Source organism: Drosophila kikkawai, chromosome 2L (genome assembly GCF_030179895.1).
Source record: "Drosophila kikkawai strain 14028-0561.14 chromosome 2L, DkikHiC1v2, whole genome shotgun sequence".
NCBI lineage: Eukaryota > Metazoa > Arthropoda > Insecta > Diptera > Drosophilidae > Drosophila > Drosophila kikkawai.
Window position 1 is genome coordinate 18249393 of NC_091728.1, and position 12817 is coordinate 18262209.

Genomic DNA, 12817 nt, shown 5'->3' on the forward strand with positions numbered 1-12817 from the left:
AACAACAAAATAAAGCGGACCCAAAAAAAATATGCAAAAAGCAACAACGCATAAATTCTGAACAAAAAAAACTTTCAAACATTTTTGGGAATATTTATAGTTTGAAAAAGTTTCAGTTCTCATCAAGTGTGAGTATCTTTTGCCCCAGAACTGAATACTTATTCTATGGGCTCAGGGTGCTGCTCTGCTCTCGATTCTTTTCTCACATATAAAATTATCATAACTTTTGTTGGGTGCTCTGGCTGATGTTCTTACGCTGAAACAAAATCTGTGACATTGTCGACAAGAAACATCGCAGGCCAACCGAAAAACTAGAAGAGCATCACAATTTTAAAAGGAAACAACAAGAGCAAACACATTTTGCAAAAGACCCAATATTATTTTAGGATTTATTTTTCATTTAAACAGGGCAATAAGTTAGTCTGTGGAAATTCGCATACAATACATGTGTTTAATATTTATACAGAATAAACATTTAGTGGCCATAAATAATGGGTCACCCGGTGGGTTGCTGTTCTTACCACTTCTAGATGGTTCTACCAACCACAAAAAAAGGAAAACATATATGGCATCCTTGTAGAACCTGTCGAAAAAACGGCAAACAGCGAATCCATTCTTCTAGTTCAAATTTTATTAAAAAGCAAAAACACATTTTGGTTTTGAGTCATTGACGCAAAGCAATTTCTGCATTTTAGTGTCAAGATGCTAATTCTTGTATTTGCTTCTTGTATTTTTTTTGGCACGGGCGGCCTCCCTCTAAATGTTGATTCTTGGGGGCATCGAAAGGGGGTGAAATGGTCTAAAAGGGGGTGCCGCTTGTCTACACGAGGCAGCAACAATTATTGCTTGCAATGGGCTATTTCGAAGCTGCCGCCACACTGCGCTATGCAAGGTCCTCCTCCTCACCTGCGCCGCCACCGAAAGCCATCAAACCCACTGATCTCAGAGCGTAGTGCATGCCAAATGGGCGGCACTTTGAATAGACTTTTCACGGGGGAGGGCGAGGCACAAAAGGCAGGGGGCGCAGATCACAGGGAAGGCGTAGAGTCCATTCCCCAAGTCGGTTAGTAGATCAGCTGCAAATGGGCTTTCTATATGGCACGACAGATCATAAATCATAATTATCGGCGAAAATCTCAATAATTATTTTCACAACGGCTAAGCTGAGAAGTTGACCCATATTTCACTGACTCGGATAAATAAAAAAAATTCATTAATAATTTGGAGAAATTTAAAATAATCTTCCATTACCTAAGCTATCCATTCTAGTTAATTAAATATTAATACAATTCATTTAATTAAATTTTTATAAACAGAAATTTTTAACAAACAGATTCTAATTAATATATCTAATAGAAAAATATAATTTACTATACAAAATTAATGCTTTTATTTATATGTTTCTATGGCATTATTAAAATAATAGTAAACATAGCAAAAAGCTCAGCAAGAAAAGGTACGTTTCTACGATATTTTTTATTATTTATTTATTTCCATTAGTAAATAAACTAATATTTTAATACATCATTTATTTTCTTGACATCAGGAACATATTTCTAAAATAAATAAATTGAATAAATAAAAGTTTTTTTATTTCCAAAACTAAAAAAAATCCCCTTATCGATCAAAAAAGGGTAACGTTCATTAATAAGTTTTTTTATGCACTTTATTAAAAAAAATAAGTGGGAAAAAATAAATGAACATAAAAATGTGCAAGCTAAATTTATTTTTATTGTATTTCATTTATTTAATTTTTATAAGTTATATAGGTAATAATTTAATGCACTTTTTATCCTCTCTATTAAAAAAGAAACTGTTAGAATAAAAAAAACCAACAAAAATGGATATTCTTATAATATATCTCAGGTACCATTTTTAGGACAAGTACTATATTATTAAATCTAAAAGGTTATTAACTTTAATATAACAGAAAATGCTTTATGATATCCCAACCAATCGGTTTTGTATCGAGATATCAGCTACCCTGCTCGAAATATTTCTCGAATGGTATTCCCGAAAAATTCTGCACAAGCAATTGGTACACATAGAATGAAAATGTTTTAAAAACGGCAACCGTGACCAAAATACATACATATTCTATAGATAACTCTCGTCTAAATGCATTGGAACCCATCCAAATTGTCGATATAAAAATATCCATCGTCGGCTCCCCAATCCCCAAGCCGCAATCCTCGATGGCCGATCGTCGGTCAACGTCGTGCACTCGGCGGCCTCTGCATTGGATCTCGTCGGGTGCACCGATCCGAGGCGAGGCGAGGCGTCTTCCCATGCCCACACCCAATAGCCCACCGATCTCTCTGGCAGGGAAGGAATATAGAAAGAGGAACGGGCAACGTAGCCAGGTAGCACATGTGCCCATGCGCCGCTCCTCTGGGGCTGTGTGTAATGCCTGGCATGACAAATGAATGAATACTTCCTGCATTACGTGTGGGTTATGTAATTGTGGGTCTGGCTATCCTACAGAATATCTGGTAATTGCATGTCTCGGAAATTCTTTGCAGAGTGGAACGATGGAAGGGATGCCTGACATTTTGCACTTGCAACTGTCAATCCTTGAGTCAATATACTAGCACAACGAATATAGCCATGGATGCGCAATGGGACTCGGGACTCTAAGTTTTGTTAAGCTGCAGGAAATGATGGATCATTCGCTTGGCAGAGATGTGGGAAAACAATTTAGAAATAAATGAACAATGTCAAATAATCTTACAACCATTTTCCAAAAAGTATTAGGAATGACCTCCAATTTACACAGAAATATCATGAAAGATTAAGAAACAGATGAGCTTTAAAATTAATGTAGTCTAGCTTAATAATTTGTAGTTAAATACAACAAAAATAATTATAAAAAATATATTAACTTGTCAAATAAATAAATCAAAATATAGTTCCTATATTATTATTATTTATTTTATCTGTCTTTATTTATTATATTCATTTTCTTTATTTGAACAACTTAAGTAACAGCTGAATAAATATTTAAAAATAACATTTTTAGTTAAATATGATTAATAAAATGTATTTATATTCTTATAAAACTATCATACAAATCCCAAGGATCGTTAACAGCATGATATCATTTTTGAAATTACCTTTTCCATTAGGCTTAGCATGTTTTGGAAGCCAAATTCATTTCCCATCCAAAATGTTTATTTATCAAATAAAGCATTTTGTTTAGACCCCCTAATTTTGGCAATATATGTACAAAGAGAAATACGTTTTCCAGCCCTCGGCTGGGTGTTGATGTGGACTCGTGTGGTCCGAAATGATTAATTGCCTCGGCTCAATTGGAAACCGCACACGCATAATGCAAATCCAATCTGTGGCGGATGGCTATATGAGTGAACTCATGGCTATTGGTAGATGCCATCTATCGTTTATTAATTAGGCAATCAAATCGAATCATTTAGTATTAGTCACTGATGTGTGGAGCATTAAAAATTATTTCTGTAGGCATTTGTCACCCAATTAAACCGACTGCAGCCAAGTGCCCCCGGCAGTCATCCAAAGAATCTACTATATAGCCGTCGTAGAACTCAACTGCAGCGAATTGCAATAATCGAAGTCTATATAGCGTCGAGACTTTTATTAATGATGAGTGAAAATGGGAAATGAGAATATTTTCCAATTTCAAAAAGCAGGAGGAGGTGCAAAAACAGCCATGTGTGTATGTGCTCTGATTAATCATGTACAGCCACATAGGCAACATGGAAATGAGTCAGTACCGAGCCGAATGTAAGAGTATTTTTCGATTTTTGTTTTTAGAAATTTATGAGCGACAAGCAAAATGTATTTTTAAAACATATTTCATACTCCACACAAAAAATCGAAGGAACATCACATACATATTCTGTGGGCCGTACCAGAAATTGTGCTGCCTATCAAGCCGATTATATACAAATATATATGTGGCTGAAAGGGTCTGAAATATATATATATATTTTTTATTAAATGTAATGCCTAAATAAGAATTTTAAAAACCAAGTGTATCCCCCGATTTGAAGCAATCAAGCCTAAAGAAAGCATTGCTAGAATATTAAAATGTCAGGTAGAGTTGCTGAAGCTTTAACACATATCTGGTGTAGGTACTAATACTAGTTCTGTATACGGTGGATTTTCTATATACCTTGCTAGCTACCTACTGAATCTAAAAAACATTTCATATGCGTTTAATATAGCCGCCGCTGTGGTCTAAATTTAAAACAAAAGCTATTTAGTTGCGAAGAAGTTCAACACAAGCAAACGGTCTCTACTCGCTCTAGTCAGCCGCTGTGTGTGTGTATACGAGAGTATCTGAGATTTACTAGATACACAGATACGGATGAATACTGGGTGACTGCGTCCTGGGCACTAGCTATACGAATACGCATACGCCGTGTGGACCGACAAGTCCGTCAACATATCTCACAGATACAACAGCATCTCGCCCGATTGTATCTGTATCTCTCTACACTAAAACATCGATTAAGTTTACAATTTCAAATGTTTAATTTAATTTAAAATATATATCTATATAATCTAATATTTATTGATATTATAAAGATATTATAGTTATTTTCTTTTATTTGTAGAAACCTTTGAAATTTGGTTATTGGCTGTTGACCGGGTTATTTGTTTTAATGTTTCTTAGTTTCTAGAAACCAGTAAACTCAAAAATCAATTGAAAACATTTTATATATATTTTTTTCTGTGTATCTGTTTCTTTTTATTTTTTCCTTTGCCCGTGCTCGTCAGCACGTTCATGTCCAAGTTGTGTTGGTGTTTTCATCTCATGAAATGTTTCAATTTGTCTATTTTTAGTCGCAAGTTTCTTTTTGTTTATTAGTTCTTCGCTTTTTGTTGTTATTTTTGCTGTTGCTCTTTTTCAGCTTTGACTTTCCCAGCATGTACAGCGAGTATATAGTTTGTCTTGGATATATAGGCGATGTTTCTGCTGCTCTGATTTAACGTCACAACTAAGGAATGTCTCTCGGGCAATTCTACTGCTCGAACAGCCTGGATCAGCCACGCATTGTTTGGCCCGTCTTTCATATGTTTTTGTGGCCGAAAAGCTTTAGCTATATATATCGATATGTTTATATAGTTTCCCTGTACATAATATGGTACATAAAGCGCTAATGGCTGCGTATTTGCTAGGTGTTTGCATCGTTTTAGAAGTAAGGTCAAACTATGCCCGTGCGAGTTGCCTTTCGCTGATAGCTAAGGTATAGCCAATGGGGGTATTATATACAATTTTTATTTTAAATAAGGTTTACCACTAATTCGAGAAAACGTGAGATCTTAGAAAAATAGTTTTTTGTTAAAATGATATGATAATATTGATATTGAGAAACTTGTTTAATTTCTTCTGGTATTTTCTTATAACATTAAAATTTAATTGTATTACTATTATTTCGAATTGGTTTGATTGTCTTTTTTCTCTAGACAAATGGAGGTTTTTTATACTTATATGAAACTCCACAGCCTATGGAATTTCACAGATTTTTAAATTGGAAATTATTAGAGGACTCCTTTCAATATTATTATTTTACAGAAATTCCTTACCAAAAGTTTACCAATTAATAGATTGTTATATTTATGTTTAAGGGAAGTCCCATAATTATTTTATTAATTAAATTTAATGTTAATATTCTGTTTTCCAAATCTTTAATTCTTTTGACACATTTGTTGACTAATATTTTATTTTGCGAATGAGGGGTTCCTTTATAGCGAGTTTTTAAATTCCAAAATAATTTTTTGGATGCTTTAAAATTCCGGATTAGATATCTCCTGTACAAATACTACAAATTTAAATTAATGTTTAAGGAAACTACACTGAACATATATAACTAATCCTCCACTGTAGTCCTGTAGTTATTCCATTGAACAGAGTTAAATAACCGATACGATTGATCCCCCATAAAGAATGCCTGAAGATTGCGTCTGGAAATGCAGCCAACAGACTGGCAGGCAGTGAGTAAACAATATAACCATAAATTGGTTACCATGGCGCTGATTTCAGCTGCAGATAGAAATACTATAGATACACCGTATCTATCTGCACCAGGCATAAACAATTATAAACAACATGTTTTGGTAATGTTACGCTTAGATTCGCTCTACTACAGTGTTTTGCAAACAGCGGACGGGCATAAACAGGGCCCAGCACAAGGCTCGATGGAGGAGCTACTTGGGATTCGACACGATGGCTGGATGGGGCTTTATCTGGGGACTACACTCTCCACTCCATGGGGCGTAAATCAATATTACGCTTATCTTGACCAACTGTGAGAATATTCGCAGGCGCGATCCCCAAAAGATACTAGTCGCATAGCCATGACAGAAATTCGGATATGGCGACCTCACTCGAGTTTCACTTTCCGCACGCCATGGGTTACTGGTCGGAAACGCGAGCCTGGATCTTTCGCGATCCAGCCAAACTCATCCGCTACCTGGTGCTCTTCGTCTGCTGCATCGTGGTCATTGTCCAGCTCTACGAGTGCTTCTACAAGCTCCACGACCCTCCCATCTCCACGCACTCTTATTACAACCTAAACGAGACCATTGAAATGCCAGCGGTTACCATATGCCGGGAACCTCCTTACAGGGAGGAGGTGCTAACTGTGAGTGGAAGGAAAGGATTATAACTTAATCAAATTGAAAGCGATCCCATTAAGATTCATACGGTTTTAAGACAAAAACACCTAGGTAATTGGATTTTAACGTACACTTTTAGACTATCTCTGGCGGTTACTGTCCCCATCCAAAATATGCAACCTGCTGGATGAACTATCCATTTGGAGAGGTTTCCCTGGACGAATTCTTTGAAAATGGCACCCACGACATGTCCGACACTTTCATCATGTACGGGCTCAATGGCAATGCAAATAGTAGGAAATTATTTACTTGTTCTAGTCATTAGTATTACAAAGAATATTGATTTGATGCAGACTTGGATATGAACAGCAGTTTGCACTTCTATATGGGTCGGTGCTATACCCTTCGGCCCAAGGAGCCCACCAAGAGGGTCTCCAAAGCAGTGGGTTACTCTCTACTGCTAGACCATTCCCGAGTCACCACTTCCACCAGTGATGTGGATACGGGCAGTGCAGGATGGCATGTCTTTATTCATGAAAAAAAGGAAAACTTTACAGGTGAATTTGATTTAAATTTTTAAGTGAGTTGTATTTAAAATAAGGTAAGTTTACCCTTCAAGAAATCAATATGAAGGGTTCCGGACGAGTGGAATACGTGTTCGTTAGTGTCAACGAGGAAATTGAGATAAAGCTGCAATCCCAGTATTTCAACAATGTCCAGACCCGAGAAGAAGCCTGTTCCAGTGAAGAGGGTTACAGTGACTTAAAGGTACATCTGTAATTAAATCCTAAATTGATTAATAAACATAAATCCTTTCAGTGTGGTGAGCATTGCATTTGGAAGGATTTGGCTGATAACATGCAGTGTTCGGGACCCTGGATGCATGAAATTGAGACCGAACACTGCAATGATACCCTCTCCATGAGGCAATTAATTTCGGATTATAAAGAGTACGACTACATTTGCATCGTGAGGTTTTGTATTCATAAAGATTGTATTTTTTCAGAGTGTATGAGAACGAGGACGACTTTGATTGTGATTGCATTCAGCCCTGCCAGTCGAGGATCTACACCACCTTCATTCAGAACCGCAAGGCCTTCAACCAGCCAGAGCCGCGCACCCTAATCTATATATACTACACAACCAAACTGATATCGGTAGGTGGAGTCGAGCAAATGATGATGCATCGAACATTGATTGAACTCGTTTACGTTTCCCTTTCCCTTGCCAGATGATCGAAGAGCGTCCCAGCTATGACACTACGCAGTTTATAGCGGATGTGGGTGGTTCCCTGGGGTTTCTGCTTGGTCTTTCCGTCTTGGGGTTGATTGGCATATTAGAGCATGTACGTATAGTGGTGAAATATTAGAAGGAAAAGCTGACTCATCTTACAATTTCAGCTGACTCTTTTCTTCTGCGGCGGCTTTATTAAGAAGATGCAGCAGAAGGAGCAGGAATTAAAGGACAAAAGCTCCGAGGATGGACAGTCCCAGACCAGCGATGAGACCATCGATATAGCCATCGCATACAAAAAGCCAAAGAAGAAATCTAGATATTAAGGCAAGAACCAAGCTGGCTTGGTCTTTACATTTCCAGTGAGAAGTATCAAGAAAACTAATCAAATTCACTTCTTACATTTAATCAACATTACATACAAACAACGTTACAATTTTCTTAGCCTATAACTTCTTACAATACAACTGCACTCAAATAAATGTATTTCGTATATTTTAGAAACATTTAACGTTACTTTATATTTTTTCACTTCCAAAAAATCTGAAATATCTTTATAAAACTTGTAACAATTGCCAACTACTATTTTTGTTTTCTTAAAAGACTATTTCAAACTAATGAAAATCTGAAAATATTTAATTTGAGTGTGTGTTACGATACTTAGACCTAGATTCTTAAGCTCATCAGCAAACTAAGACCAACTAGAGAGCTCACTCCCAAGAGGGAAGCTCCCGAAGTTGTCTTCAAATTAATGTTGGTGTTGAGAATGTCACCAAACTTGTTAATTATATCCGGCAGAGGGGAGGTTCTGATTTCGCAGGCGGTATTCTCGATGGCCTCCTTGACGCTAGCAGTTAGAATTCGGAAATTAATGGAACCGGCGTAAAGCTCATCGTAAATGAACACGGGCAGCTGATTGGACAGGACCCACAGGCGTTTCTGGTCGTCCACCTTGACGTCACTTGGGAACACCAAATACTCGTTGCTCATGTAGATGCGGCTCTGGGAGTTGTGGGTAAAATCAGTGGCTGTGCGCCAACAGGCCACTTCATTGAGATTGGGCAGAGTGTAGAAAAGGACACCCGTGTCAGGGTCCAGGAACTCAGCCCCAGCCTGGGTATTGCTTCCTCTGGAGCCCAGGACTTTGAACTCGCGATAAATCTCAGGTGATGTGGCCAGGGTTTTGTTTCGCAGTATTCCCGTATCCACAGTAAACTCCATGGTCGAGCAAAGTGGGTGGAAGTACAGTGTGGAGTAGCCCGACTCCAAGGGCTTTGAGAGAGTCAGACCGTACAGGCCATCGTCCCACTGGAAATCAATGCCATTGATGCTGAAGTTACCGGCCAATGGATCCGGGTGGAAGAAGTGATGCTGGACTCGCCACGACTCCTGGTCCTTCCATGAGTACACCACCAGGCCAGGATTGCCCAGATCCGCAGCGTAGGCGAAGCTGTTCTCGCAGTCAGAATCCTCCACCGCCAGATTGGCAAACAGAGAGGCCTGCTTCACCTGATCGGCGGGAAGAACGTGTCGTCTCAGCAGATCGTCATTGTGCAAATCGTAGACCAGCAGCTGAGGTGCTCCATATATTCTGGTCTTGTCCAAAACCCCGGAGATACGAGAGTCCAGCACCCAGAGTCGGCCACATCGATCGGCTTTCACACGGAAAGGAGAGACCAACTCCGGTTCTGTTTCCAGCTGACTATGAGCCTGCCAGCTAGGGAAGGGCTTCAGAGCGGGCATCTTACTGGAAGTGTCTGTGGAGAGGAAAGGTTATATTATATATTAATTATATAAATTATTTTAATTCATATTTTTTATGAATATATATCCCAATATATCAAGTACATATGTATGATATAAAATGAAATCGAAATCAGGTTTAAAAACGCCTCTATTGTTTAGGAAGTTTACTGACCTCGCATCAACAATCACTTTATTTGTTTACATTTTATTTAGCTTTTGGTCATTTGCATTGCTTCTCGCTTAGATGACGCTAATTGGAGTCTTGACAATTTTTGGGTGTTCATTGGCCGGCAGCTGCTGATGAGTAATCGTCAATCTGTTTACCTGATTGCACTGAAGCTTTGCATTTTGAAATGTCCATACTGATTAACTGGCTGGGATTGAGTTGTGGTTAAGACAGCTTCCCACATGCTTTCTTGGGTGAGGCGGTAAAAGGTAAAACAACTGTATTAATGGCACCTGGATCTTATACAAGAATATGCTAATGTTATTTATTACTTTTGATACATTTAAAAAACTATAAAGCAAACAATTACTCATTAAAGACCTTTCAGTTATACTTCATGATTAAAATATAAGCATTTCAGGAACAATTTAATGGAGTATCAAAGTTAAAATATCATTTAAATTAAGTTTATTTTAACTTTAATTCATTTAAACTGATAAATAGAGCGGCTGCCCATAAATACTCCACTTTATAGACTGATCTCAATCGCAGCAAAGCATTTCGTAGCCTTTAATTCAGTCTGTGCACTTGCTATGACCAAATGTGAGTGTTTATTGTGCACTTTACAGCCTCCACGCAAAGCTCTTGGAATATATAGACGCAGTGCGCACCGATTTGCGGTGTACGACTGTTCTCAGGCATCAGGCAGACAGTTAATGACGGCGGCGAGCGAAATTACTATGCTAATTGCCCCAAGTGCGAAAGGAAACGGAATTGTTTGGATGGTCAAGTTGATCAGACAATTCCGAGACCAGACGCCACGAAAACAATACCCAAACTATGAGATCCGAGATCCGAGACTCGAGATCCCAGATCAGTTCTTGGCACACATAACACAGTGCAACCGCCGGGGTAATTATATACATAGTTGTGGCAGCTGCAGCCGTGCAACTCATGCGCTCACCATTAAGATCAAGGTATCCCAGCGAGGCCGGCACTCCGGCCCGCCATCTGGGCAGGGTGACGAAGAGGCGATGACCGGCCACCTCCAGGCCGAAGGGTATCACATTGGCCGGCTTGAACTCGCCGCGTTCGATGGCCGACCACCTCTGGTCCGGACTGGCGTACTTGAAGTCCATCTCCCGCCATTCGTAGGCCACGCGGAGATTATCGTTTCCCTGGGCAGCCAGTGCCCACAGGAGGAGCAGTCCCAGACTGGCACGCAACATGACTCTAATCTATTACCTGCAAGACAAAATAGACAAAGATCAATTAAAATAAGCTGCTGGCCCACTCAGTTAAGCTTCCGTTAAGCCGCAACGGCCTTGTCCAAGCCATAAATTTAACCAGATCAGGCGACACTCAAAAAAATCAAAATTTTGTTTAAGTAAATTAAAGATAGAAACTTCAAATCAATGTTTTCTTATCCGCTAATTTTTACTGAACAAGTTTAAATATTTGCCATGTTTCATGTTATATAATATTTTATATTTCCCAAAACCAGAATATATATCTGTTGTTATATCAAAATTATTAATATCGATTCAGATATCTTCACGCCAAAATATGTTTATTTTATTTTTTCTACAATTCGGTGGCGATTGTCAATATTCCACATATTTTGCCATTTGTTTTCCTGTATGGGCCGATTTAATGGTCTCTCAATCTTGTCACTTGGTCCAGCCCCCGCCGCTGTACTCTTGGCCACTTTGTTCTCCTCTTTATGACTCATACAGTATGTCTTTGGTTCACTCGGCTATTTGAAAGTTGTCTTTAGTATGCTTCGAGCCGGCCAGGTTCTGGCTAAGTTGCCAAACCACAAACATTTTTATTTTTGTTTTGTGTTTCGGCTTAAAAGCGAGTCTTGAGGTATACATTATCTAACCAGCAAGATTGGACGCATGACGATGTTTTCTGCACCCTTCCAGCGGGTATGGTTTCCAGGGGGGACTCAACGTGAATATTGACTATAAGCATCAGAGACCTTTCTCCCTCTTCACCGCCATTCAAGACGACTCGCACCTCACTCAATCTTTTATTTTTAGAGTATCGTCGTAACGTCATGGTATCTTCGTGCCTCAAACACTCGACCTCATCCTCCGAATTCAAGTTGGGTCTCGTCATTCAGACATTAGCATTTCGATGAGCACTTTGTCTGACCGCCATTCTCTTTGATTGTTCCATCTAATAAACTTTATTTATGATCTGGGCATTGCTCAAAATTCGGTTTTTCGGTTGAATTTTCAAAGTGAGTCAGCTTTAAAAGCCCTTTCCTTAATTATGGCTTTTCAGTTTTGAGTGTGGGCGTGTCTAGGTACAGATTTTGTTTGGTTATTAATAGCTTTGGATCGGTTTTAGCTGCACAACGTAATTGCTGTCTAAAATATTGTTTAAATGGGTTTTTCCACCACTTTTCCTATTTGTATTTTTTATTACTTAACACGTTACTTTTGTTTATTTAGTCTTTTTGTGTACACTTTATTTTTGCAGTCAGGTAGACGACCATTAGAGGAGGGGCTCTTTTTGGCCAACTCCAGTTATGCAAACCTTGTCACTTGGCTGACTTGAATTCAGGCGAGTTTGAATGGAGTTCAGTCGATCAAAGTTTGTGTCTTGAATCTTTTGTCTGGCCCTGGCTTCGGTTTTATGGCCAGTGAGTTAGCTTTATTTCCGAATTGTTGGACAAATCTGTACCAAATGTCAACCGCTCGAGTCGGCACTTAACACACCTTTTCACAAAGATCACGCACGAAAACAGCCGCCTCACAACCGGCAGAGTCGAAGCTCGAAACGAAACTAAAAGTCCGTTGAGCCGCCAGTCAAGTCGAGGCCTGGGATGGCGTGAGTACTGGCTGCCTGCTCTCCCCACGCCGCTCTCTTGGAATCCGACTGAACTTGAATTAGTCAGTCCGTTAAGACGGTTTAGCACGTTGAGAGTGAAATAAAGTAGTCTTTGGCACGCTCCCTGGACTAACCCACAATATAATGTAATATGCAAAGCTCCCACGCCGAATGGGAACATTAATCCAGCCATTAAAATCTCCAGCTGTGGCCCTGCGATTGACAAGCCCCTGA

At 39.0% G+C, this 12817-nt stretch overlaps 2 protein-coding genes across 2 annotated transcripts; one reads left to right on the forward strand and one right to left on the reverse strand.

The window, feature by feature from the left end:
- The first annotated feature begins 6389 nt into the window (after nucleotides 1-6389).
- On the forward strand, nucleotides 6390-8156 carry ppk17 (pickpocket 17). The gene is made up of 8 exons (XM_017170051.1): nucleotides 6390-6623; nucleotides 6737-6890; nucleotides 6951-7154; nucleotides 7217-7365; nucleotides 7417-7547; nucleotides 7604-7754; nucleotides 7829-7942; nucleotides 7998-8156. Exons 1-8 carry the CDS (start codon nucleotides 6390-6392, stop codon nucleotides 8154-8156), a joined length of 1296 nt encoding a protein of 431 aa, XP_017025540.1.
- Nucleotides 8157-8220: 64 nt separating this feature from the next.
- yellow-b (L-dopachrome tautomerase yellow-b) lies at nucleotides 8221-12527 on the reverse strand. Its single transcript, XM_017170564.3, has 3 exons — nucleotides 12472-12527; nucleotides 10707-10987; nucleotides 8221-9587 (listed from the first exon to the last, which is right to left on the reverse strand). Exons 2-3 carry the CDS (start codon nucleotides 10969-10971, stop codon nucleotides 8497-8499), a joined length of 1356 nt encoding a protein of 451 aa, XP_017026053.1. The 5' UTR covers nucleotides 10972-10987; nucleotides 12472-12527; the 3' UTR covers nucleotides 8221-8496.
- Between the last annotated feature and the right edge of the window lie 290 nt (nucleotides 12528-12817).